Genomic DNA, 27,284 nt, shown 5'->3' with positions numbered 1-27,284 from the left:
GATTTCCACCCCCAAGGAGATATGGATATAGTCAAATTGTACATTTGAAGCAGTTTCATAGGGTGTGCTGTCTGGACTGTGCAGTTGCTGTAACATTCAAACATTTGTGTGTGTGCAAGCTGGGAATGATATAAATGGAGCAAAGAAGCTCTAGCTTTAACTCTGCTTCCTCCAGGGTTCAAGTTCAAGTAATTTTGCTACATTTATGTTGGTTCCAGCTTGTGCAACTGAGAGAGCACAGCTGCTGTTAATTCTGAATCAGCAGCTCCCCTTCTTTAAAACTGTTCCGAAAGTACATTTGTCGATATCCTAACTGCTTCCCTTTGCCTTGGAGAAAGGGAATGTGTAGATGCACTGCTTTCCCTAGTTGCATCTTAACATGAGCCCACTATGGCAAAGGACCAAGCATCTCAACTGATCAGTTCTTCTTAATCGAGATGTTTTAATCATATGTTCCTTTAGCAAATGATATCTTCAGCTTAGTTTGCAATGCCAACAATTTAGTAATACCATTTTGATTTAATTATATTTTTAGTAATGGTTTCCTATCTTTTCACTGTAAGGGTGGCCAGAGCCTGGAATAGGCTTCCCGGAGAGGTCGTGCTCTCACCTTCCCTGGAAATCTTCCAGAGGAGACTGGATAGGCACTTGACTGGGGTCTTATGACCCCTCCCACCCCCAGTGCGCCTTCCTGCCCATGGCAGGGGGTCGGACTCGATCTGTCTAGGTCCCTTCCAACTCATTAATTCTATGATTCTGTCTGCCTTTGAGTTCTCTATTGGCATCCTGTGGTACTGTGCCTAAAGCCCCCCGAAGCACATTACATTTATTGTGCAATTAACTGGTTAATTGCGCAATAAATGGTATGCTTCTCTTATTTAGTAATTATCACACATTAAAAATGGTCAACCTGCCACTAAGATGTTGCTTGAAAAATGTGGAACTATTTTATAGCTGGTTTCTATCAAGTTTCAATTCAAACATGTGGCATGCCACACACTGGGTGATGTGTCTTTGCTGGGTCCTCTAGCATCCCAGGGTGCACTGCTCACCAGCCACCTGTCTGCCAAACCTGACGATCACTTGGTTGTCAGGATTGACATTAGGATGGGGGTCGGCACATGGACTGGGACAGTCCTGGCCCCAGTGCATATTTGGTTGCTGGGGAAGCCAAGGGTCTCCCTCTACTGGGAACCTGGTAACCCTTGAGCCCAGCAGTCTTTCCTGTCTTGCCCTGAGCCCTTGCAGAGAACTTTAAAATGTCAGGTTGCAGGGAGCCAGGCTAACTACATCATTTTTTAAATGCCTCAGGATGTCTAAAAACAGTATGTGCAGCTGGGTGATCGTGGGGCTGTCCCAGGACCAGTTTAAGGTCTGCTGCTGGTTGGACCTGGCCCTGGATAACCTGGGGTCTCAAACTGGCCCTGCGACTGGGTCTGACAGTCAGCTGATTGTTAGACTTGGCCCCAGATCGCCCACGGTCTTGAACAGGCCTCAGGGCTGCCTGTGGTCTTGAATCTGCTGGAGGGGCTGTTGGCAGTCCCGAGTTCAGGACAGAGGCACCCCCTACCTGATATGCAGACTTAAGATGGGAGCAGAACCAGAGTAGCCTGATTGGGATCCAAGGAATTGATTTTATGCCCTGTCCTAAACCTTGTGCCATCTGCCATCCATTTGTGGTATGGTAGGTAGGAAGTGTGATGTTTTAGATGAGAAGTAAAATTGCTCCAATCCCAATTGCATCATTGTTTTAATCTGTCAGGGGCCAAAAGGTGCAGACAGACTAATGTTTTGTAGTGGGTTGAATTGTAATGGGCTTTGAAGTAGTCACAAAATGTAGCACTTCAGGCGATATGGATATTTCCCAGGTAAATCTCAAAGGTGAGATTCCTACCAATTCTAATGAAATTTCTTTATCACTCACTTAGAAGATGGTTCACTTGGGTGAAAGGTGAATAATAGTTCCCATGTTTTTTCCTCGTATATAATTGTCTTTGAATAAGAAATCACTTGTAATTTTGTTTTCTAAATTATTTCTGTGTTCATAAAATTTTGAAGGAGGAAGTACATCCTTTTTTTTTCTGTTTATAGGTGGCTACTTCATTGTTAAAGGTGTAGAGAAAGTCATTCTCATTCAAGAGCAGTTGTCCAAAAACAGGATCATTGTGGAAGCTGATAGAAAAGGGACAGTTGGAGCCTCTGTTACCAGGTATGGGGAATTACTGCAGCCACATGTGTGTCTTGGATATATTACTACAGGCATACCTCGGCGATATTGCGGGTTCGGTTCCAGACCACTGCAATAAAGCGAATATTGCAATAAAGCAAGTCACATGAATTTTTTGGTTTCCCAGTGCATATAAAAGTTATGTTTGCACTATACTGTAGTCTATTAAGTGTGCAATAGCATTATGTCTAAAAAAAAATGTATTGCTAAAAAATGCTAACTGATGGAAAAATGGTGCCAATCGACTTGCTCGACGCAGGGTTGCCACAAACCTTCAATTTGTAAAAAACGCAATATCTGCAAAGCGCAATAAAGCAAAGCGCAATAAAACGAGGTATGCCTGTATTTAGGAGTTGTTTTCTTTTAATTCAGTTTTAATGAAAAAAGAATACCGAAAACCCATCCAGCACCATTGTTAGTTATGCTTAGTACTGAAGCTTGCTGTGACAAGCTCACGCTTGGCACTACTGGCCCAGTGTCACGGGTGTGTCCTGTGCCCCTGGGCCATGTTACACCTGACCCACTCACCTGCCATGACTTGATGTTCCAAGATAACCGTGTACTTGCCTGTAGGTGATCCAGTGGTTCTCTGCAGGCTGGATCTGACTGTAGTGGTGCATCTTCTGTGAGGTTCTTCCTCCCCTACACCTCGCCCCTTTCTGTTCAAGTGCTATTGCTGTTTGTTGGGCCATAATTGTTTTCCACGTGGACCATCCCATGGTGTTATGCTGTGGCTTGGATCCTTAGGGGTCCATCCTTTTTTTCACATTTAATGTTGGAACATAAAAGAATGGCAGCTAAACAGATAAACTCAAAACAGCTCAGCTTGATGGCTAAGCAGGGCCCTGGTACTTTGTTGCCCCAAGGTTTTCCCCCTTGGGGTGTGAGTTACTTCAGGCTTTATACCCCCTCTTTCTTCTTCTTGGCCTCTTAAGAATGCCGTCTCTGGGTGGACCCTTCCTGGGTTGGTGCCAGGCCAGGCTTTGCCTTGGTGTGGCCACTGTTGCACCTCTGAGGCCTGTGCTCCCTCCCAGCCACTGCGGGCAAGTCCCTGGTCCATGGGCACCAGTGGTGGGCCTGTGCAGTTTGTGCACTGCTCTGGGGAGCTCTTCCCCAGTTACCCGCTGTGGGCAGCCCCCTGGGTACCTGTTGCTGGCTCCACTGGGATACGGTCCTGTGGCAGGCATCCTTGGATAGGTGCTCAGCACTTGCTGTGCTGCGGGTAAGGCCTTGCTCAGTGCCACCTGCCAAGGGGCCTGCTGGCAGCATCTCTGTGGTGTGCCCAATGGGCCCCATACTTCCTGCTGCCTCCATGAGTCTCCACTAGGAGAGATGCAGCTGGTTCCTCAGCTGCCATGTAGAGTACAGTCAGCTGTCTAGCCCTGGCTTCACCCACAGAGGGAAGAGCATCCAGTCTTCTGGTAGGGTTGAGAACAGCTGGACCTGTTTCTGGTCTCTCGGCTGCCAGTCCCCCTTGCCCCTGTCTCCCATGCACTTTGGTCTGTTGTCATGGGGCTCTGCGTCAGTTGGGAGCACACTTCCAGCTGGCATGGTGCTGGCTCGCTCACATACGCTCTAGTTGTTTGTGTTGCCATGGGCAGGTGAATTGGGTGGGGGGCTGTCACACTTGCTTACACAGAGCTTCTATCAAATCAGTGGAGCTGCTTGAAGACCTGAGGGTTTGTCTCGGAGTTAATGCAGCAAGTTCAAATTTGTATTTATATAGCAAATCTTTCAATGATGCTTTTTGGTACAATGCAGAAAATAAATGATATGCTACATAGGTAGTCTTTGCCCAGCTTTGTTCTTATTAAGCTAGTAACAAAGTAATGCCTCACTGGAAGCAGGGGTTGGTTCTCTGTCTAAGTCCCAAATTAACATCCTATGAAAGCTGTTTTAGGAAACCTTGTATTGATAGATATCAGGGTTTTGATCTGCAGTCTTTTGTAATACTAGGAATGTGTTGAATAATTTTTGGTACATATAGATACAGACTTTCCACAGCTGCATCCTGTGCAGAAGGCTCTTTGAAGAGTTAGGGGTAAACTTCGTATAGTTCAGTACTTCTGAAGGTTGGTGACGTGGCTATTGCACAGCCCAAGTCATATGTTCAGTCACTGATCATGAACAGCCTGGACTGTGATAGCATTAGTCTCATCTTGATGTCTCACCAGTGGCTTAACCTTAGTGTTTTTGAGAGGTCTTGACTATGTCTACACTCCATCATAGCCTGGAGATTCCCAAGCAAACGTTAAAACTAGCTGACTCAAGTACTTTTAGCGATCCAGCCATGGGATTGTCCAGCTCAGCATATGCTAATTTACTCTGCCAAGAAGGGTACACTACACCGTAGTCTGTAGGATCTGTATGTTAAGGAAGGGTAGGTGGCTCCATCTTCTCTGCAGGGACATTTGAATTAGTGACACTTGTTTCCTGTCATTTGACTACCAATTTGAGACAAGTTCGATTTATTTTAACCAAAAAATGGCCATTGGAAACTAGCACTGTTCAGTCATGCTGACCTAGAGTGGTTTTAATTGTTCATCTAGAGGTGGAACTACCTGTTTTTTATATAAGGTCTTTGATCTACAGGCTCTGCAAGGGCTGATTTTGCTTCAGAGGGACAGAAGGAGCAGACAGAAATTTCTAAGTGGAGTAGTATTATTGAGAAGAAACTTGAATCCCATTCGAGGGAAAAAAATAACCTTTATAGAGTGGAGGGAACACAACGTTTTTGGTTCAGTTGGCTTGCTCTGGGCTCAAAAAATCTATATTTTTCTGTACTGCTCAATTTGTTGAATACTGAGTGTAGTCTGTTACGCCTTTTATTCTTAACTAATGATTTCTATTTTTAGATCATCTTTGTGTTCACTTTTTTAACCAAACTCAATGCATCACAAGGTGCTTATTGCTATGATATGTAAGAGCCAATGCTATCACATTTGTTTTATTTAACAGATGTTTTTCGCATGTGTCTCTTAGTAGGCTACTGTTGCACAAATAATCCAGGTGAGACCAAAAGGCCAACAACAGCACAGGCCTATGCCCAGAAGTACTTGGTAAGGATTTCCTAGAGTGATGTCTTTTATTGGAGTGACTGTGTAGTTGGGAGAGTTAGGCAAGCCTTCGAATGCAAGACCTGAAGAATGTCTTGCATTCAGAGGCTTGCCTGACTCTATCCCAACTACACAGTTGATCCAATTAACAAAACCAACCAAACAAAAAAACTCTTACCCTAAGAAAATAACATCTTAAAAAGTCTTTGCCTCTCGCCTAATTCCTGGACCTTCCTGGGTATGATATCACTCTAACACTTCTAAAAGTTCTTGGGTATTATCTAGAGCTTTTGGATAATGTCTGTTTATGAAGCACCCGTAGATGTTTTAAAATGCTCATTTGTTGCCATCCTGCTAAATATAAATATTAACATGCCTTATCAGAAGTAACGTCCTTTTGTTACCTGGACTAGCAATAATAGTTGCTGAATAGTTTTTGAGACATTGGAGTGCATTCCTCTGACTGGCTAAGCGTGATGCTTTATAATGAAGACGTCAAAAGAATTACCATACAAGATACTGTTTCTATGTAAAATAATAATTTTTCAACTTTAGTTCTACTCATGAGAAGAAGAGCAGAACAAATATGGCTGTGAAACAAGGAAGATTTTATCTGAGGCATAACACCCTATCAGAAGATATTCCCATTGCTATCATATTTAAGGTACTGTAACTTGGGTTTAAAGAGTTCTTTATCTCTGTTGGGTCGGGGGGAGAGGCTGTGTTGTTGTTTTTTGTTTGTTTTTTCTTTTAAAGCAGCAAAATCTATAGCAGTACGAAAGATTTCATAATTTCTTTGAAGGAATTCTAGTTGCTTTTCACCCTGCCGTATCTGGGATCATAGCATATTATGAGAGATGAGTGGAATGCAGAGCTATAGGGGAAAATATTCAAATGTTCAATTCTTCCTGAATTGCTCAAAGTTGCTCTTGCTATTTCAAAGCCATAATGGTTATTTCTATTTTTTAAGTAAGTTTACATAAACAATCCTTAGTTCATGGATTGTTAGTGGTATTTTGAAAGATCTTTAAGGTGTTGATTCTGTAGCATTTCACTAGTTTGGTTTCTTTCTGTGTGTGTGTGTGTGAGATTCAGTTGTGGTGGAAGTAACAATATTATCCTTAAATTCTTTGAACTAAGAACTTTTTTTTCCTAAGACCAATACGTTAGCTTCATATATATGTATCCATGCAAATTTTTGTAATCCTACATAACTTGTGTGGTCAAATATTAAATAACTTCTTGTTTTTATATTGGTTCAGAAGAGGCTGATATGGCTAGGAAAAACCCATTTCCCTAGGTTGAAAAGATTTTTTTTTTTTTCTCCAGAGCATGGATTAAATTGGGGCTGCAAAGAGAGGGAAAGTGAGAGGCAAATCTCTGCAGGGGTTGCTAGTTCTCTTAAGAAAGGAGCAGTGAGATAAGTTAGAACTGCTGTATTTTTCACTGGAAGGAAGGGCAAGTCATATTGGGAAGAAGTTTCTATTTATTTCTTTGTTCTGCCTGACCCTTCTGGTTTATTTTGATTTTTCAGATTAAAATGTTTCTTAGACGAGAAGTTTTTTACCAATGTCTGGAATTTATCAAATTGCTCCAATCATTTACTTTCATAACTTTGTGAAGTCCCCCACCAGCAACAGTGAATTGTAAAGTCTGCTTTCATCTTTCTGTGAAATTCTTACTGTATCCACTGTAAATATAAACAATGCAGTGGAGATAAAACTGGCTTTGGTAAATTGAAATAATTGCCAGAAGAGGGCAGCACTTGCTCATAACATCAGAACAAAACAGACAGCAATACTGAGCTGTCTCCTGGGTTGCTGGCAACTATTACAGAATTTTGGTATCCTATAAAATAATTTATTTTGGCAGTATAGCAGTTTTATGAATTAGTCTTTTATGAAGTGTGTTGTTTCTACGAAGGGAAAATAACTGAATAATACTTGGATTAAGTCTTAAGAAACAAATGTAAAGTATCTATTATCTCTGATTATGCAGATCTCAAGTAGCTTGAGGATATTGTTTCTGTTTTTAGTGAGGAGTGTTAATTAGAGGGGATTAAAGAAAGATTGTGGGTAGAAGTACACTGTAAAAGTGTCAAAAGTCATGGTCTTAACATTCTTTTTATTCTAGAAAATTGAATAAAAGTTAATTTGCTTATGTAGTGCTTGGTCTGACCGCCCAAGTACTAAGTAGTTAGATTTTACCACTAATTATATACCTGGTTTCTTATGACTTCTTGTCACCTAGTCATACATCCAGGTATCTCCTATATAGCAATGTTTCTCAAACTTTTTTGTACCAGGATCCATTTGTAAACACTGGCTAGTCCAGACCCAGTGTCCCTCACTCTCAGCCTGCAGCCCCCCACCCCCAGTCCTGCAAGTGTGTGTGTGCAGGAGTGGGGGCATGGTGAGCCCCAAGCAGCCTCTTGCAGGCTAGAACTCTGACAGCCTCCAAGGGCAAAGCCACGGTTTTCCACCTTTTTCTTCTTTAAAGGAGAATCCATTTTAAAGTTTGTTGATCCATTTTTAAAATTTGTTCATATATTCTTGTGACCCACTTTTGAGTCGCAACCCACGGGTTGAGAGAGACTACTATATAGAATATTCAACTACACTATGATGCTACTATAAGAAAGCTTTCTAAAGCACAATGATGACAACTTGGTTATGTTCTGATGAGCATTCATCAAATTTAATAAGTGCTTTCCCTCCCTGTATGTGTTCCCATGGTGAAAATTATTTAAACCGGGAGGATATAGTAATTGATCCCTTCTATTTCCTACAGTTTAGTCAGCAAGGTATTTTATAAACTGGCATAGAACTTTGTAGTTACTCGCATTAACAGAGCATTTTCTGTGAATACCTACTAATCCTGAAAGATCTGTCATCAAGTGGCACTTAGTTTTTTCTTACCTTTCTGCTGTCCTTTCAATGACGTGGCATATTGAGGTACCATCTGTTGCATCTCTTGACTATCCAAGGGGAAGTAAAAGATCCCATGGCAGTCTTCATTAAGAAGGAATCTTGGTGCAGATACCAGCTCTTCCCTTGCCCTGCCCCTTTCCTCTCCTATCCACACAACTCTGGTTAAGAGCAGTTTTTTCTGTCTTAAACTGTGGGCACAAACTTGCTGAGCGCATGACCCCAATCTTTTCTAGTCATAGTACAAGTATTTAGCTCACTACTGTTGTAAAAGTTATTTAAGATGTGGGCATGAAAGACTATATATGTAGAACTGTATTTTGGTTTACACAAGTCTTTTAAAAATATAGAAGATAAGACGGAAAATAAAGGATATTGTTCATTTGAGGTGGGGGACATGTTTTCAGTCAATGATGACTGCTGCTTGATCACAAGGATGTCAGATGGGTTAGTTATGTGAGCTAGCAATTCTCTGGCAACATGGGAACTTTCCTATTAGTTAAATTCGTCTATCAATATATAAAATGTTTTTTTCTTTTGAAGGTGAGGAGCACCAATAGTTTTTCAGCCAGCAAAGACTTTTTCTTATTTTCAAGGTGCTAAGTTGATCTATTTGTTATGATCTTATAAACCCTTGGAGGGATAAGAGGTAATGTGTTACAGTTTCAGAAAAGTATGCTGTACTTTCCTGTTTATAAGAACCTTTCCAGCCTGGATATCACTTGTGTTATTTGTGGTCCTGATCAGGTCCTCCAGGGGACTGTCAGCTGAAAGAGATTACTTGCCAGTCTCTCTCCAGTTTTTCACCACAAGCAACTGTGCCAGGTTCACAAATCACAGTTTATTGACGTGGGAAAGAGTAACCCCCTTCCTATCCAGGCTGCTGCAGGGCTGGTGAGAGAAGCTGACACATACCATCAGGGAGGGGTAAAGGGTAATGAAAACAGCATTGGAAGAGGCAGCGAACAAGTCTGATGCATCTCTGATTGGTGGCCAAAGCAGTAGCAGTCTGGACTTCTGGTTACAGATATGTGGGATGCTGAAAGACCTCTAGGTGGCAACAAAGGAGCTTCCCTTTTGAGAGCATGAAGCTCCTCAACAACTGGATGGATGAGGTGCTTTGAAGAGTCCATCCTGTTCTTGAATCTTAGAGAACAGAGATTTATACTTCTGTGCTGTACTGCAAGCCCTTTTAACACCAACACTCGTAAGGACAAAATAGCCATAGTCCCATGGTCACCAGCTGAAATACTTGTCCAGAAGATGTCTGTGTTGTTGTACTCAGAGGCAGCCATCTTCTTCCTCTGTCATTCCCAAAGACAGCATATTTGACAGGGATGTTATGAGCCTCATTGGGACCATCCTAGGATTGTATCAGGAGACTAAACCCCAGCTGTGTCTGTCTTCTCTTTGCTTATCTGGGCCTCCTGGTGAACTGGCTTGTTCTTTCCATGGGTTTGGTCAGCTATTACAGCCAGTGGACAGATGCCAGACATCTGTCACCCATGGTAGCACCATCCAGTTAGTTTTTTTGACCATTGCTTCCTCTTCAGTTATGTTTCTTACAGTACTCTGTTACAAAAAATATGTAATGGCTTTCAGGAGATACCACAATAATGCAGAGGAAGGGTCTTCTAGTGCTCTTGTACTGAGGAAGAAAGAGATCCTCACCCTGTCCTAGACTTGAAGAGAATGAATAGATAGGTCGGTAAGGGTAGTAATGCTTGCCCCCATTATTCCATCAGTTTGGTCTCGAGACTGATATGTGGTTTTTTTGGCTCATAGGATACATACTTTCCTTTTGCTAACTACCCAACCCATAGAATATATCTGAATTTATGGAGGGACTAAAACATTACCAGGATAGAGTACTTTTCTTTTGAATCTCCATAGCACTGAGAGTCCATGAAATGTCTTGCTACAACGAAAACACGCACATGGAAAAAGTATGCCCTACCAGTGGGTAGACATTGGCTTATCAGAGGCAGATTGTACCCAGGAAACTAAGCCTCAACTTTTTTCTTATCTCTTTGTTCAGCTGGTGATGTATGAAACATTGTTACCTACCCCTCATAAATAGAGTGCATATGAGCCTGGGTTACCTCCATGGAAAAACAATTTGCCAGAGTTTAGATGATATAATTTCAGACCTGATTGAATATGGGAAGATGGCAATGGGCTATTATGGTACAGACTTGTCTTGCATTTTTCAGCCACTTGTGATGCTATTTGTTGGTCTTCTAGAGGTTATATAACTCTTTCTCAGGTTAGCCTACTGCCCTGGCAATCACTGCTGAAAACATTTTGTCCTTTATAGTGCTTGACTGGTGACTGCACCTACGAATGTTCAGAAAGTGCTGTAGTACCATTCATGATACTATACAGACAATTAGTTGTAGATGCTGCAAGAATGAGAAATAGGATCGTTCCTATTTAAACCATTCTAGCCACCTGCAAACAGTGACAGACAGACAGTAAAGCCATAGTGCTCTGTAGAACCTACCAAGTAGGCACCTTTTCACCTTTTGGCAAAGAAGTAATCAAGCTATGTGGTATAACCACAACTGCTCTGCCACCAAGGGCAAATCTCTGTTCTACAGGGTACAGAGCAGATTGTATTCTCTACAGGAGAATCAGTGGCTTTTATGTGACTTTCCACTGGCTCCATTATTCTTGAGGGTGACTTTCAAAGCCAGATGACGAATGAGTACTTGTGGTGAATGTTATCCTTCTATACAACTGTTAAGCCTCTAAAATGATCTAACCATCTGTCTCACTCAAGGTGATGGTTATCAAAAGGCGATTTTGTCCAGAAGTGAGTATGTGTCAGGTACTCATGGCTGAAGCCCTATATGCCTCATTTTGCACTGAGACCCTGGGCAAAACGTTATTCCTAGGACAGCTCCGGCATTTCCCTTAAACTAGTCAGCTAACTTGTATTCTTCCCAAACCTGTTTGACATAGGGGAAAGAGATCCATGCTCCTGAGCTGTGCAATATGACGCTGCCAGGATTCAATCTTAGACTGTATCCATATCTACTTGTAGCCATTCTAAGGACCAAGGTTTTTCATCTCAGACTTGGAATGAATAATGCCTTCTCTTGTTGTGTAACCTGTTGGCTAGTGTACATCTCCCTCTGACTTTTAAGACTCAGATCGCCAAAACTTAAGCAATATCATCTGCAATGTACCAGTACTGGAAATCTGCAAGGTGCTTATTCACATGTGTCCAGTATGATGCACTAAACTTAGTTGCTGGATCTGATGCCAAGTCCAGGACAGTAGTGTTCCAGTCTGACTATTGCAGTTGCTGCTCTTCATTCCTACTATCCTGGGAGGATGCTGCTAGCCAGTCACCTACAGTGGGCTCCACCCTGTGTATATTCTGGAAGAAAGAGAACACTTAATCATCCTACAGTAACCTTGGTTCTTGTCAGTTTTGTCTGTATGCATCCCACAACCTGTACTCTATCCTTGCTTTCATGCAGATTTCTCAGCAGTACAGGCTGAATTTTGAATTGTGGGAGAACTGAGGGCATGTCACAGCCACCCTGCTAGCCTCTGGCATTGTACAGGGAAATGAGGAGGCACAAAGTCCCTGCGCAGGCCCAACAGGTGCATCTTTTCAGATAGGCTTCTGCACCGGTTTACATTGATTGCATCATCTTTAGAAACCACAGTTACTGTAGGGTATGCAAGCAACAGTATATTCTATGGGAGGCAAAAAACCCCAAACATTTTCTCTTCTGTTCTCTGAGCAGCTGTAGATGTGAGGTGAGTGATAGGAGTTGGAATAGCAGAAGATCTTTTGCTGCATCTGCATTGCTGGGGATTTTTGCAGGTGACCAAGGGGAACTTTCATTCTGTGCAATAGCTTTAAAGGAGGATGTTAAGTATGGTTACATCCTGGGTCTGTAAAAGCAATAAGGCAAGTATCGAGTTTCTACCTTCTTAGCCTGAATGAATATCTTCATCCTTGGGTCAACTTCAGGGACGCTTGCACGCTGCCACAGTATATCATGAGAGAGCACTGTAACGCGGTGCATGGTGCCCACTCTGCACATGCTACTGTCCAGACTGGACGGAGTACAGAAGGTTTACTGCGGTGCTCTTAGAAGAGCTTACCAGCATTTATCTAGTGCTATGCTAACAAGTTATTGCTTCTGGTTTGAGAGAGAAAATGTGTAAAAAGAAGCCGTGTGGCCCTCCTTACTGCCATCCTAGGAAAGTGCCCTGAAAGTCAAGATTCTAAGGTTTAAATAACAATGAACTGTCTTTTAAAAGGAGACTTGCTAACCATTGTATGTGGCAAAGCTTGCGAATAGCACACTGGGACCTACAAAGAAAGAAATGAACAGCATTTATGTTTTTTTCACTAAGAAATGGTTGTAACTTTGCAATAATATGAAGCTTGTAACGTATAATCTTAAACAAACAAACGAACACCATAAAACCACCAAACTGGTGACTTTCAATTTGTTATGGACCTGCAAGACTTGGGGAATTTATACAGTCCCAATTCCATAAAGCTTATTTCTGAACCACAGATGTCTCGGACTTGTTCTACCTGGGATGTCAACTTCTCTGACATCTTTTAATCTAGTCACCTGCCAGTCTCAGTTCCAGTTTGTAACACAGCTGCCTTCGAGGGGACTGCCATGGCAACTCTTAGACATCCTCATTAAGATGTGGGCTGAAAGAAAAAGAGCTGGGTTTGTGTCTTCCTATGCACACATACCTCTTTAGGCAGCACAGCCCCAGCAGACTACATATTACAGTTTGAACTCTGGATGTTCTTATAGTTCCACTTGTTTGCTTCAGCCCAGCCTCCCTGTCCTCCCTTGCCTTGTTTTCACAAACATGCCTTCCCTTCCTCCTTCTCTCCTTCTTTGCAACAGCTAAATGTTCCATTTTTGACATTCCCTTTAATGAAAACGCATCTAAACCATATATGGATCTCTTCCCTGAACGACTTGCTTCTATTTTGTGATACTTCTCCCTTCCTCTGTTCTTAATTCCAAACTTATCCAACACCATCCCTCCATATCTGTACAGTACCCAGTACTGCCCTGAGGGTTACTGTAACAAGTAATAATGTTCTAGGGCAGCAGATCCCAGCTGTCTTGAATGTTAAAGGTGTCAGTCCTGCAGGGCATTGTGCACAAGCGATGCAGCGTCAGGACACTTGTTGAAAAGACAGCATTAAGGTAAACTTGAATAATCAAGCTGGTGAACATATCAGATGAACAAAGACCTGTTTTATTTGTCTGTCATGTTTAGCATTGCATACATGCTGATTTTAGATGAGCAGTTAATTCCATTATATTGTAACATACTTTTCATAGTATGAAGAAACAACTCATGACAACGTGATGCCAATCAATTTGCTGATATTAATAAAATGATTCTGAAGCAATTCATTTAAATGTGAATACAGTTAGCAGGAAATTCATTGTTTGTTTGTTAAATCATTTTGTCCACCCTGCCTTAGAAGTATTTAGACAATATTAATCACATTTTAAATCTCAATTAAGCAACCAACAACAATTGAAATTTCAAAATTAATATATATTCAGCAAGAACCTGTTGTCAAATTCTTGTGCAGAAACCATTTATCCACAATGTATAAAACTCTGACTAGTCATTAAATATGAAGAACAGGTAGAAAAGAGATTGGAAAGAAGACCTTAATTTGAAATGAAGGAAAGATTGGGTAGAAACCCCTAATGCAATGCACTCCCCCTCTCAGTTATTTACCCTGCCTCTCAATCTTGCTTTGTAAGTTAATTCCCTTGACCCACAGTTTTCAAACTATGGCAGATGTTGTCAACTTAATTTGGCTGGTAGAAGCTGGCAGCGCACGGTGGGTCTTCTGCATGCATCATGTTTTACAACAGTGTCTTTCCTTGTTTTGTTGTCTGGTGGTAAAGTAGATCAGGTGGTTGGAGGTTAGTTGCTACAGAAAGCATCTTAAATCACCACATACTGAGCCATAACATAACTCCTCCTTCTGGGTTGGTTTTTAAAAGGAATGCATTAATTTAGGCTTTATCATCAGTTCTTGGGATACTGTTCGAGGATGGACAGAAGTACCTAGTATAACAGATGATTTCCACACACTTAACCCATATTATGCATGCTAATTGTATTGCATTGTACACTTTCAGTAATAAAACTAACCTATAAGGGCTAAAAATAACTGAATTTTCCTCTTGTCTCAAGTATTCTTTATATTCCAGATCTGCTTGTCTAGATGCACGGTGATAATGTAATTGGCACTGATGCTTTAACAGGGCCTCTCATTGTCAAAATTCTCTGAGAGGATTGCTATAACAGGGTTTAAATTGATCTAGTTTCATCTTCTAAGCTAGATTCATCACAAGCTACACATGGAGTGTAGAGCCTTGTATGCTTCTGTAGAAGAGCCTTGTATGCTTTTCTCTTACTTCTAATACATAAAGAGCACTAATGATTTTCCTGATGAGATGTTTCATGTGCCTTTAGATTTATTGGGAATGCTACAAATCTTGAATACATTGAATTACAATTATTACCTTTTTTTGAGGCCAGAGTCTGGTATTTACTCTGAAAAAGGACCTTGAGTTCATGGAGCCTACTTACTGCCTGTGACAACTTGTTACATGGATTTGAATTAGAGTGTCAGTCATGAGGTTAATTGTATCAGAACCTTGCCCCCAGATCTGGATTGGTGGGATCATTTAACTTTGGACTAAACCAGTCTGCATTGAAACCGAAATATTCTTAGATTATGGTGCATCCCATAATGTATTCTTTATCTGTGGCTGTAACCACTTTCATTGGGAGTGGACTCTAGTCAGATTCCAATCCACTACGTAAAACCAAAAGTTAAGGCCACCGACCATCCTTTTTAAGGACTAGCAAGAATTCTTTGCAAAGTGTAGAGATGGGGTTAAAATCTTTCAAAAGGTTTGTTGACCCCTCTATCAGAAGGGATGGCACTAGTTAGATGTGAAGCAGGATAACACCCCAGGGAAGACGGTAGGAAGGCCAAGGTATTCATGCATTTTTTTTCAGGAATATGTGACTGGCACACTGCCCGTTTTTAATAAGAGCCAGTGAACTACAGTTTACCTAGGCCATTATTTACAATGGTCTTTGTTGTGTGCAGCTTAAAGAAGAATATGAATGCAAACATAACTTACCCACAACTTCTGAGAAGCATATTATTACTCCGCCAAAAGAGGTTTAGGGAGATTATTCCCTGTTTCTTGATATGGCAGAAATCCAGACAAATGTGTGAAGAGAAAAGCTTTAGCACCATCTGGAATCCACAAAGGCCTGCACTGCTGGCTGCCACCTTGAAACACTTATTTATAGAGAGATTTTTCTAAACCTGTTAAGCGCTTTCTTAGTTTATTAAGCTTTTTCCACAGTATAAAGTATAACAAGGTGTCTAAGGATCAGTGAAATAATAGAGTGGCTTTCAAGTGGGATTTTGTAGTGAAGTCATCTCCTAAATGCACATAGCTGCAAAGAAAGCAAATTGTAAAAGTTACTCAAATAGCATACGCTGTAACACAAACAAGTAAGATTGCAGAACTGCTTAGGGTAAGAACCCATGTATGATCTCATAGGTAACGTCACCTTCCTTTATTTACTGTAGCTCTTGAATGGAGTTTCTCTGTTAAATTTGTAAGGTTACTGTTGGTCAGTGTTTAAGTTTCATAATATTTCTTAACAAAAATAAACTCCTGCAAATGAGGAGCAGAGAGCACACAAGCAAAAGGCACTCCAGAGTGTTTGTTCTCCTGCTGCTTATCAAGATTTCCATTTCAGGTTCTTCCATAGCTTGAGTATGTGCTGCCAATACCAGATGGCACAATTTCTGAGAGAAGAACGAGCTTTTGCTTAGAAGTAATACTGACAAACAATACCAAATTAGCATAAGCAAATGTCAGTGAGTTAACATAAAGCCAGTGCTATTTCTGTCTTTTCTTCCTTTCCTAGGCCATGGGTGTTGAAAGTGACCAAGAGATTGTACAGATGATTGGTACAGAGGAACACGTGATGGCTGCATTTGCTCCTAGTTTGGAAGAATGCCAAAAAGCTCAGATTTTTACACAGATGCAGGTGTGTCTTTTCATCTGGCCATCAGCCATGAAATCTAAATGTTGAATATTTTCCATTTGCATGAGGGTTGTTCACAAAGCAGTTTCACATATTTCTTAGTTTTTGCTTTTTTTGGCAGGTACTGCCCCGAATCAAGATCTCTGCTCTAATTATCTAAGAAGAAATGAAGCCAATGCATGCTTTTTTGTACTTGGATGCTAAATAGTCTGTCTTCAGTGTCTGCAGGGAGTGTAGCAAAGGCCATAATATTATATTACTTTAAGCGAGTTGTATCATATATTCGAGTAACATTGTACTTGTGGCTTTGACCACTTTCACTGGGAGTGGATTCTACTCGGATTCCGATCCATTGTCTAAAACAAACCGTAATGGCTACTGTCCATACTCTTAAGGACTAGCCAGAACTCTTTTCAGACTATGAACACTCTTCCTTTTTTTGAACTATCAGCTGCTCTGCTGGTGGCTAGTTTATCATATATATTATCTTATGTATATTATGTTAGAGTAAGATTTTGAAGATTAGTATTATTCCTGCTCTTCCATTATAAATATAGTGAAAACTGTCTCCAGGAAATCTTGGGTTTGGTAAACTGGGCCCTTTTTTTTCTCACTTTCATCAATTGGAACAAGTCGGGATTTGAACTTTGAAGCCCTTTTAGGAATTAAAATTGAGGAGCAACTGAGAAGCAACTGAAGACATGAAGCATGAAGAAAGTAGAAAAACCTGTAAAGTAAATGTTCTGTGCAAGAAGTGCCAAATGAAATGAAGACACGTTGCACAGAGATGATGGTATTTAGGGAAGAAAGATGCGTGGACAGTTTAGTGCACTTTGTTCACATTTGACAGACATGGATTCAGTTTCCAACTCTGCTACAGACTTCGTGACATTGAGCAAGTCGCTTTAATGTCTTTGGGCATTTTATACACATAACTTTGTCCCACAGCGTGCTGGGGAGCTGTTGCTTCGGAGAAGACTCGATTTAATTGAGTCTGCTCTGCATGCAAGCTGGTGTGAACTGTGCTGCACCATGTGCAGTTGTATAAGTGGTGAAATGTGTGTTAGCGTGCAGAAAATGGTGGTGGTGCACTTTTGAACTTAAGCACCTTCTATGTGTTTTAGTTCCAAAGTGCGCTACTGCCGTTTTCTCAGCTCTGATGCACATTTTGCCACGTATTTGACTGCAAATGACACAGTGCTGGGTGCTTTTCAGAGTGCCCAGCATTGCAGCACTTACATATGTAAAAATGGCCTTTGAGCCCACGTTCCTTGTCACAGAAGGGATGCGAGCATAGGTTTGACTTAAGGGAGGTTCTGTCATATGATGTGATAATGGGAGCTATAGGTACCTCAATGTGACAAGGAAAGTAAATTAAATCATGTAATTTTTAGGTCCAAGTGATTAATTTTTTTATACGTGGATGAAATTGACAATCAGTAAAGAGACAGAATTGAAGATAAGAAGTTAATTGGAGTTAGTGGCTCTGTTTGAGATGTAGCCTTTTTGCTAATTTTCCCTTGATCCTTCTTTCTCCCTGTAGTGAGGTAATTATAGTCCTTCACCATTTCCTACTCGCTTCTAAATGTTACCTGTGTGTGATATTGAAATGCGCAATGTTATTTATTGTCTGTTACGTGCATGGGCTGATCACCTGAGGAGCATCCTGTGATATTTATGAAGAAAATAAATTATTTATAGATATGTGTAGTTTGTTTTTGTTTTTTTTAACTTTGTAAGAGCACTATTCACAGCTAACAGACTGTAATAATGTGAAAACATGTACAACATTGTTTGTCAGTGTTAAATCTTGTGTGGATCTCCCTTGACAGGCCTTAAAGTACATAGGAAACAAGGTACGAAGGCAAAGGATGTGGGGAGGCCCAAAGAAAACAAAGATGGAAGAAGCTCGTGAGCTGTTAGCATCAACTATCCTGACTCATGTTCCTGTATGTAGCATCTTCTTAAGTTGAGTAGACCATGGGGGGATTTTGGGGTTGGGAAGCAAGTGATCCATTAGAGACTTAAAAGCGATGCAGTCCAAAAAAGGGAATGAAGAAGCTGGCATAGGACTCTAGTGAGTCCTTTGCCTTTCAGTAAACCATTAAACAGCATAAGAGAGTGCCTAATGGAGATAAGGTGGTTCCAGGACCCACTGAGTTGAGAGATTCCATTTAGTGCCTGGGTCAGCAACTTATGAGTGGTGGGTTTCCAATTCTGACTCGGCCACAGCCACCAATTCCTTCTGCAACACCCAAGGTGTCTGCTTCTGCCTCCACCACATACTGGCACATCTGTTACCTGTGCCACATGCCATGGATTCCCATCTTCAGTGGCAATGGGATGGGGCAGATTTGGTGGTGAGGATAAATAGTGCTTGTCCTAGGCACCAAGAGAGCATCATTGGAGGGAGTACTGTGGAGTGGACTGCCAGAGACAACAGACATACTGGAGCAAGCTGCATACTGCTGAACGTTTGTTTTTGTGGGGGGGCTTTCTTTGGGTTTGGTTGTTTTGGTTTTTTTGTTTTGTTTTTGTTTTGGTTTTTTTACCTTTTGCTGCCACAGGCCAGATCCAATCACTTCATGGGCCAGATCCAGCCTATAGGCTATAGGTTGGGGAGCCCTGATCAAATGACGTTTCCTCTTCAGATTTACAGAGATTTCAGGGGAGAGAGAGCAATATGCTTTTTTTGTCACCGGAAATGCAATGCACCCTGCTTTGTATGACCCTAATCTTTGAATCCATTTAAACATTATCGGTCTGGTTTTTCGCTTTCCATTATTCCAAACCAACAGTGAAAAGTGGTGAAGGGTAATTATGGCTGGACCCTGGGAGCAGTGCTCACCAAGAATACAATTTCCAACCTCTTTGAAAGTACATGTATTTATATTAGAGAAGTCCACACAGACCTTACTAAGGATTAGGACTGTGCTGTGTTAGCAGCTGTGTAAAGAGAGGGTTGTCTCAATCCCTTCCTTAAAGAGGTTGCTACATAAGATGATCAGTAACATATGAAAGGTGAAGGGCTAAGAAGAGAGTATCTGGTATGTTTATTTTAAATGCATTGTTATATTTTTTTAATTAATTAATTAATCAACTTCTACTTTCTCCAGCTGCCCATCAACCCTACCATTTTGTTGGCTGATTTAATGAGTGATTATCATGGCAAAAGTGGGTTTTAAAAGAGTACTTGCATGTTTTAAGAAAATCTCCTCTGTAACATCTTGGAATAGCCACTCTGTGGTACAGGCCAGTTACTTCCGTTTTAATCTTTTTCATATAAGACATAAACAGAGCCCCTTTTTTTCCTGAGGAGGTAAGGGGGAAAACAAATGCATTTTCTTGAGTTTTTATGTGAAAGAAAAAGATTAAATATAGAAAAATAAGACTCAAAATGAACCCCAAATAAGTCATTAGAAGGCTAGCTAAACTACTAGAAAATGCTGCTGTTTGATTTGTTGCCCTGGCTTTAACTGGAGATCATATAGTCTCAACCTGCAGTGCTAGACAGCAGTCTGGGTGCTACATTCATGAACAGAAACAAAGCTGGATTTTTGTAGAGTCACTTACCTTGTGAGCATAACCTACTCATTTTCATGTAAAAGTGGGTGAATAGAGCCTCTGTAATCAGTCAGTCTTATTGAGGAAAGACTTTTTTTTTTTCCATTGTTTTCAGCACTAAATGATCACAATCTTAGCAGAAGCCAAAGATCTCTTTATCCTATCAACAGTCTTCCTTGTGAGTGGTTTTTAAAGTAGAGGAGACATTTGAGTTGCCTGTGTGCTGGATCTCCTTTGTGGAAAAGTGTTATCAGTCTGGCATTATTTATGAAATACTAAAGTTTTCTCTTTAGAAAGCCCTATTTAATTTTGAAGGGCCAAATGTTCATTGCTTAAATATGTGTTTTTGAAGAAATAATAGTCAGGGATGGTCCTGCATTTGAGCTTGGGATTGGACTAGCTGACCTCCTGAGGTCCCTTCATATCCTCATTTTCTATGATTCTAAGCCCTCTTCCATAAAGTAAAAAAGAAAAGATTGTCTCAGAGTTGCTGTTGCTTTCCAGTCTGAGAAAATGTAGACTATATGGAGGGAAAAAGACAAATACTCCCACAGCAGGCATGTCTTGACTTCAGAGGGTTCCTCCAAGCACGCTTTGCACCAAACCCTAAACATAATGGCTAGAGACAGACATTCAAAAAGTCTGAGCCTGAATTGATTCAGTTTTTCCAGGTTAATCTAACCTGCAACGCTTGAACTGATTTTGGAGGTGGATAGACGTTTCCTTTTCATTCCAGAAATGCAGGCACATGTCTGCAGTGGCTCAGACTAGGAGCCCAGGTGGAGGGGGAGAGGGGATGCTAGAGCAGGCTTCCCTTCCCTTCCCTTCCCTTCCACTGGGCTGAGCTGAGGGGCCAGGCCCCAGCAGGACACTATATGATTAGAAAGGGGTGTTATCCCTGTCCTTGCCCTGCCCTGCCCCACCCTTGAGAACAGAGCATTTACCAGCTCTGTTATCAACATTTAGCACCCCATCAGAAAACACAGCCTCGCTCATTCATTGAAGCTCTTCTTAAACAGCTTTTTCCAAAGGAAGGAATGCAGGGACATTACCAACTGAGCTGTTTTTTATCTCCAAAAAGTCCTAAGTGAACACTGTTTTATCTGCTGTACACGGCATTAGCTAGCATACCACATGCTGGCTATGGTCTGTGCTGTGGGAGAGAGGGGGAAGGGATCTCTGCTTAAGCGGCAAGTGATGAGAGGGTGGCATGGGGAAGCCAGCAGACCCTGCTGTGCCTGCAAGTCTGCCGGAGCTCCATCCAGGGAGCAGAGGGGAGGGGGCCAGCCCTGCTGTAGAGCAGAGAGCGCTGCCCAGCCCAGAGAGCATGGTGGGATGCTGGGCATTTCTGGTTTAACTTAAACCAGCAAAGGGTCTGGGACAGACATTGCATAAACCGGTTTGACCCAAATCAGTTAAGTCAGCTACTACATTCAACCAGGTTGATCTCAGATCGGTTTCAGTCATTTTCAAACTGGTTTATGTTCACTGAACAGCTATTCTGTTACAGGTTTAAACCAGTTTCTAATCACTTAAACCGGTTTATGTGTAATGGATGTCCCTAGCCAATAAGAAAGTGTGGTGAGGTGAGCTTTGGTATAGGTCTATAATTTCTAAAGTGGATGATGACCATTTGATGTGAATGTTCAAACTTTTCAAAGGCCTCCTGGCAGAGAAAAATAAGTGACAGGGAATGTGAAAGCTCTTCCTATATTAGAATAACCATGGGCGACTGGTGCCTCCTGATACTAGGGGATGGGTTCCCCCAGCGGCCAATCGCTGGTGGTGGCAAACCCAGAAGTGCTGCCAGCGCTTCACTTGGCACCCCCACAATCTCAGGGCGCACGCCAGTCGCTGCCTCTCCCATTCCCTGGCTGTTGAGGGCCAATCTCAGGGAGACCACGTTGCCCCTCCCCCTTGCTGCCCCCTATGCGTCGCCTATGAGAATAACTATTACAGAATAGGAGAAATTAAATATGCCGTTGTTTTCCTAGTTTTATTTTAAATTAAGTAGTGCAGGATCATTAAATTTCCTTTTTTTCTGGGCAGCTGTTGACACCTGCTGGTCTAAAACCTAAATCTGCAAAACATACGTAGTTGCTTTAATTAAACTGAAGATATGATGAACTAGAGATGAACTTTTTTTTAACATGTCTGGACAATATATCAGTTGCATATGGGATCAGTTCTGATGCAAGCAAAAGAAAGAGTGCATTGCTGAGAAGTGTGGTCTGTAATAACTCAGCCCTTAAAAGTGATTTGCTTAAGTAGTGGTACTAACATTTGTGAATGGAGTTGCATCTAACTTTCTCCACAGGAGAGAAGACTGCTGTGATACAAGAACTTAAAGGGAGACTTTATCCCAAATGAGTGGGTAGGGTGGGGAGTAAGTGATTTTAAAAGATAAGATGTCTCCTCTCCTTTACAGGAGTGAAATGCAAATTTAGTTTTCAGTTTTGTAACTTTTCAGCTTAGTCTAAATCTGCTCAAAATGAGAAATGTTCTCAGTTGCTTACCGAGGAAATTGAAAATTTCTTTAGAAAAAGAAACTATTGAAACTGAAAAGAAAAACTGGTTCTGTAGCTAAAGGTTGAGTTCACTGAGGAGGAATTTGTTTAACAGACCAGTTTCCATGCAAGTTATGTTGTGTAAGTGTCAAGGAATATGTGCTGATTTTCAATTTTAGTAGAAATAAGTAAATGATTCTAAAACCAAAAAGGAAGCACTTGACTTCAACTTATTAATGTCACTTCTCTTGCCACAAAATGCCATAGTGTTGAATTATTCCAGCCTCCTAAACACTTTCTCCTGCATAACTAAACAACATCGATATCGATTCAAAACTTCGTCATGATCATTTGCCTGAGTTGTATGATTCTGTTTTTTGTTTAAAACTCTTTTGGTGTTACTTATTAGGTTTTATTGCAACAGCTACCAAAACCAAGCACAGGTCCCAGCTGAAGTCCCTATTCAGGCTCAACTTCCATTTGACTGAAGTGGGCATCTGTTGCCTCGGAAAGAAAAGTATGATTGTTCTCATGTTGCCAATGTTTTCACCCAGCCTTTGACTTGCAGGTGAAAGAATTCAATTTCCGTGCCAAGTGCATTTACACAGCTGTGATGGTCCGCAGGGTGATCCTAGCCCAAGGAGAAAACAAAGTAGACGACAGAGACTATTATGGAAACAAGAGATTGGAGTTGGCAGGACAGGTAAGTCCCCACTTTGGGGAACTTTATTCCTATTCTTATATTTAAAAAAGAGTACGGGACTTCGGGACTTGTTTTTTTTTCTGATTTATTTTTCCCTCCCCACATTGGCTTGTTTTTAAGTTAGACATGTGCTTAAATATGTTCTCCTCGAGTTGGAGCCTGTGACTGGTATTTGTGAGGTTTTCACTCTTGCTGTGGCCACTGTGACTCGGGCAGAAGAGCATAGAGGCCCCCAGTTATCATTGTGGAAGAGCTCCTTTAGTATTAGTGCAGAAAAAGACCTGCTATACGTGTCTTTCAATAACCCTTTCAAGTGCTTGTATAGAGGATGGAGGTGGGAGGCAGGAGGAGCATATTGAGGCCAGGTTGTAGCACTATAGGAATTCAAGGCAGTGCTAAGGAGCAGAGAGCAGCCCTAGGAGGCTGATATAACTTAGGCTTCTTGCAATGTCTCTTTTTGTCAAGGTTGTTCTCCAACCCTGAAAGCAGCACAGCATCAGGAGGGCACAAGTGGTTAAAGCCACTTAGGTTCTTCCTTCTGGGTTACAGGTTCTGTGTTGCAAGTCTAAAATTTCACTTTTTTTGGTTCAAAGTCCATACCACCTGTGTTTTCCTGGTGCAGGAGGGTTGCCTGTATATCAGTTAGAGGGCAGTTACCAGTACTCCGGCATTTCTTTGTAATGTGTAATATTTTTATATTTTACTTTAGTTACTGTATTTACCGGAATTCAAGATGGCCCACCAATAATTACAGTCTATACATGGAAATTTTTATAAATTTCTTATCACTTTCCACATACAGAATCTAATTATTGGGGGGGGGGGGGGTCATCTTAAATTTGTCCCCCTTTCCTATCCACCCTCCACCGCCACACTGCTGAAGCAGTGAAAGGAGTGGCAGGGGGACAGGTGGTACAGCACAGTGGGGGGAGGCAATGGGGAGGCAAGTGTTGGAGGGGGTCAAACAGCTGTCCCTTCCCCCTCCACACCTTGTTGCCTGCCCCCTAACTCCTACAGCCTTCCTTCCCCCATGTCCCCTGCCCCTGCCTCCACCTGGACCCAGCTGTGCTCCAACCTGGAGCACAAAGCTCATGTTTGCTGTGGCCCTGTAGCAGCAGTGGTGGCATGGCAGCTCCAGCCCCAGCTTGGGGACCTGGCCCAACCCACTTCCAGGCTAGGCTAGGCCAGTCTGTGGCCAGGACAAATGGAGTAGGTCCAGAGCAAGGGTAAGTTGTGCTGGGGAATATGGGTGGAGGGAAGGAGGCAGGGGCGGGGTTGAGGCAAGGGGGTTAGGGGTGAGAGGCAGGGGGACAGAGCCGAAGCTAGAGCCAGAGCCACAGCAGTGGCACTTGAAACCTGGGGGTTCGTGTATATAATTGCACTTAAGAGACTATATGTGTTTTTTGTTCTGATGAGCCCCTATTTGTATTAGATTATACATTAAAGTTAGGCTACTGTATGAAGCAGATGGAGGAGGGAAAGGGGAGGAAGGAACCAGTGTACCACATACCCAAAATGGTATTCATATATGTAGTATAGGGCACTAACAGTACTGTATGCTCTTTGTGGCTGTCTAGAATATGGAACTCGCACCTTTTAAAGGGATGGGGATGAGTCTTGAATTTTTGAAGTAAAAACAAATTCTACTGTTACCTGGTTGTTCAGCTGATTTAAGGAAGTTAGAGCTTGTCAATGGTTTTGAGCTCTGAGCTGTTAAACAGAACAGTTACAGATGTATCTTCTGGCATCTCTAAACCTATTCCAGGGAAAGTACTAAGAGATAGGTGACTAGGTATACTCGGTTCAGTGCTGTCCCTCTAAAGCAGGGGTGCTCAACCCATGGCCCACAGAGCCATGTCATCCAGCCAGCCAAGCTTCCCATGGATTCAAAATTTGGTGGCAGAGGAGTGGTGGCAGCATTAATTGCCACTCCCCTGCTGACACAGGTCCAGACCCATAACAGCTTGGAACTTGATCCAAGCACATGGGACTGAGCCAAGGTGGTGCAGGACTTGAATCAGGCATGTGGAGCCAAAAGGTTGAGCACCACTGCTCTAAAGCATCCACTCCTGCCACTATCAGAGACAGAGATAGATTACTGATCTGCTCTACTATGGCACATCTTTTTGTTCTTAGGTTCTGATATCTCAAAACAGACTTGTGATTTAAGCTGTGCAAGAATTGTCAGCTTAAATGTTAAGCAAACACTTAAAAAAATAAAAAAGAAAAAAAAAGAAAGAAAAAAAAAGAAAAGGGTTGGCACCAAGTTTCAGCCACAAGTACCTTGGAAGGACTGACCAAACGGTTATATAGTTTCAGGCAGCTTTGACTATTACAGAATTGTTCTTGGATTTCTGTATTATTATTAACAAAAATAATTTGTACTTTGTTACTCCATACTAGGTACCTGGGAAGTGAAAGCTTGCACATTTGATGTAGAATAGCTCTAGTTCCTCTGTAGTTTCTTAAATGCCCAGCCTCCAAGAAGCCTTGACTTCTTCATAGGTTATTGGCATGAGCTTGATTTGTCTGAACTTAAGGTCTATAAAAAATAAACGTTGCACAAAATACAATGTAACTTACTTTAAGTCACTCGCTCTCATTTTTTGCTCTTTTTTTTTTCTTTGCAATTAGCCAAAGTTGCTGTGTGCCTAAATGAACTGTGATATTTTAAAATGCTAGTGTGTTCCTGGAATAAAAATCCTGTTGCTTAAAAATATGAATTAAAAAAGCAGTCCCTTGTGAGGAAGAAAACATAGCATTCTAAACAATGTAAAGACATAAAAAGGCATTGTGTTTATAAAAATGTGTGAAAACAATAGCTGCTAATTTCACACCCCATGGGACAAGGGAGTACGAAATGTGCTTTAGCTTTAGATAACAGAGTTGTATCCACTAGCCAAGCTGGTTTACAGAGCTTTCTCTTAGTCTTTCTGCCACTGGAGGCTTGGTAGGCCAGGTGCCAGCAGAGGTGTTAGCAAAACCTACCGATTTCAGGCTTAATCTTTTCACCTACCTTTTCTCTTTCCTTAATGTGTTCATTATTTGCTGAGCATTACTCTGTTCTTTGTCCTCAATTTTTTTTTGTTTCTAATGCAGCTTGCTTTGTATGGGTGAGATATGGAACAGCACCAAAATCCGGCACCCTGGAAAGCAAGGGATTTCTACCCTGTGACAAAAGAATACCGCCTTGACTTCAGAGATTGCCTAATCCCAGCTGTTCTGATAATATAATTAAGGCTGCCTAATGTCTTTAATTTTGCAACCAGTTTGTGTGAAAAGGAGAATTTGGCACTCTAAAGGCTTAAACGCTAAATAGCAATCTCAAGGCGCCTAATTAGAATTCTCTGACATTAAGCTAATTGGTGAAACTGTATTTCAGCAGCTTAACTTCTTTATTAATTTTTTTTCTTAGGATTTTCAATGAAAATCAATTGATGAGCTGTCACTATTTTTTTAATATAATTTGCTCTTTAGTCCTCCTCCTGTCTTAAGCAGGCTGAAAGGCCTTGGACTGACTATGAAATGCATTGAATATTATCATTGGCATTCCATCCCTTTTCTTTTAATCACTTACTCTTGACCCAAATAATGTGCTTATTGTGCGACTTTGCCTTGCTGATAGTGGTCTTGCAGAGTGTAAGAGTGTTCAGAAATCAGCAAAGTGTGAGGCTTTTATCTTGGAAAATATTAACAACTTGTTATGCTTGGGGCAAAAGTTAATTTATTAGTTCAAAAAAGGAAATTTGATTTGTACTCATGTTTGCTAGAACTGGAAAGTTTTAGTGGAATTATTTATTTATTTATTTTAGTCAACGGGTTGAGTGCAGAGAGATTAATGGTAAGTGGAAACTCCCCCTTATATTGGAAACTCATTTAAGGTTTGATCAAAAGTCTGTTAAACCAATAGATTATTTCCATTGATTTAAAGTAGGCGCTATATCAAGATTTTAGCTATATTTCTGGGGAAAAAGCTCAAGAAGTTGCACACTCATACAAAAGTCATTCTCAGTAATATGATTTTTCAAGATCTCCCCCTCCTTCCTCCTAGGGAAAAAAAACAAACCTTTGTATATTCTAAGATAAGTGTGACTACTTAAAACAAGTTGGAATAACTTTTCTTGCAGAAAAGGGATGTGTGTGGAACCGCAATTGTTGCCTCCGTTATTCAGCTTAAGTTTTGCATTTAAA

At 41.4% G+C, this 27,284-nt stretch overlaps 1 protein-coding gene across 2 annotated transcripts in view; it reads left to right on the top strand.

The window, feature by feature from the left end:
- Nucleotides 1–27,284, top strand: part of POLR3B (RNA polymerase III subunit B) — a 125,863-nt gene that overhangs the window by 24,528 nt on the left and 74,051 nt on the right. For both annotated transcript variants that reach the window (XM_090043160.1, XM_090043161.1), the window contains 5 exons: nucleotides 2,092–2,209; nucleotides 5,839–5,947; nucleotides 16,200–16,322; nucleotides 18,152–18,268; nucleotides 22,959–23,093. In XM_090043160.1, coding sequence (XP_089899286.1) covers nucleotides 2,092–2,209; nucleotides 5,839–5,947; nucleotides 16,200–16,322; nucleotides 18,152–18,268; nucleotides 22,959–23,093 — 602 coding nt within the window. The remainder of the gene's footprint in view (nucleotides 1–2,091; nucleotides 2,210–5,838; nucleotides 5,948–16,199; nucleotides 16,323–18,151; nucleotides 18,269–22,958; nucleotides 23,094–27,284) is intronic.

The sequence above is a fragment of the Crocodylus siamensis genome, chromosome 4, assembly GCF_052110815.1.
Source record: "Crocodylus siamensis isolate JL-2025a chromosome 4, ASM5211081v1, whole genome shotgun sequence".
Classification (NCBI taxonomy): Eukaryota; Metazoa; Chordata; order Crocodylia; family Crocodylidae; genus Crocodylus; species Crocodylus siamensis.
This window is presented reverse-complemented; position numbering and strand designations above follow the sequence as displayed.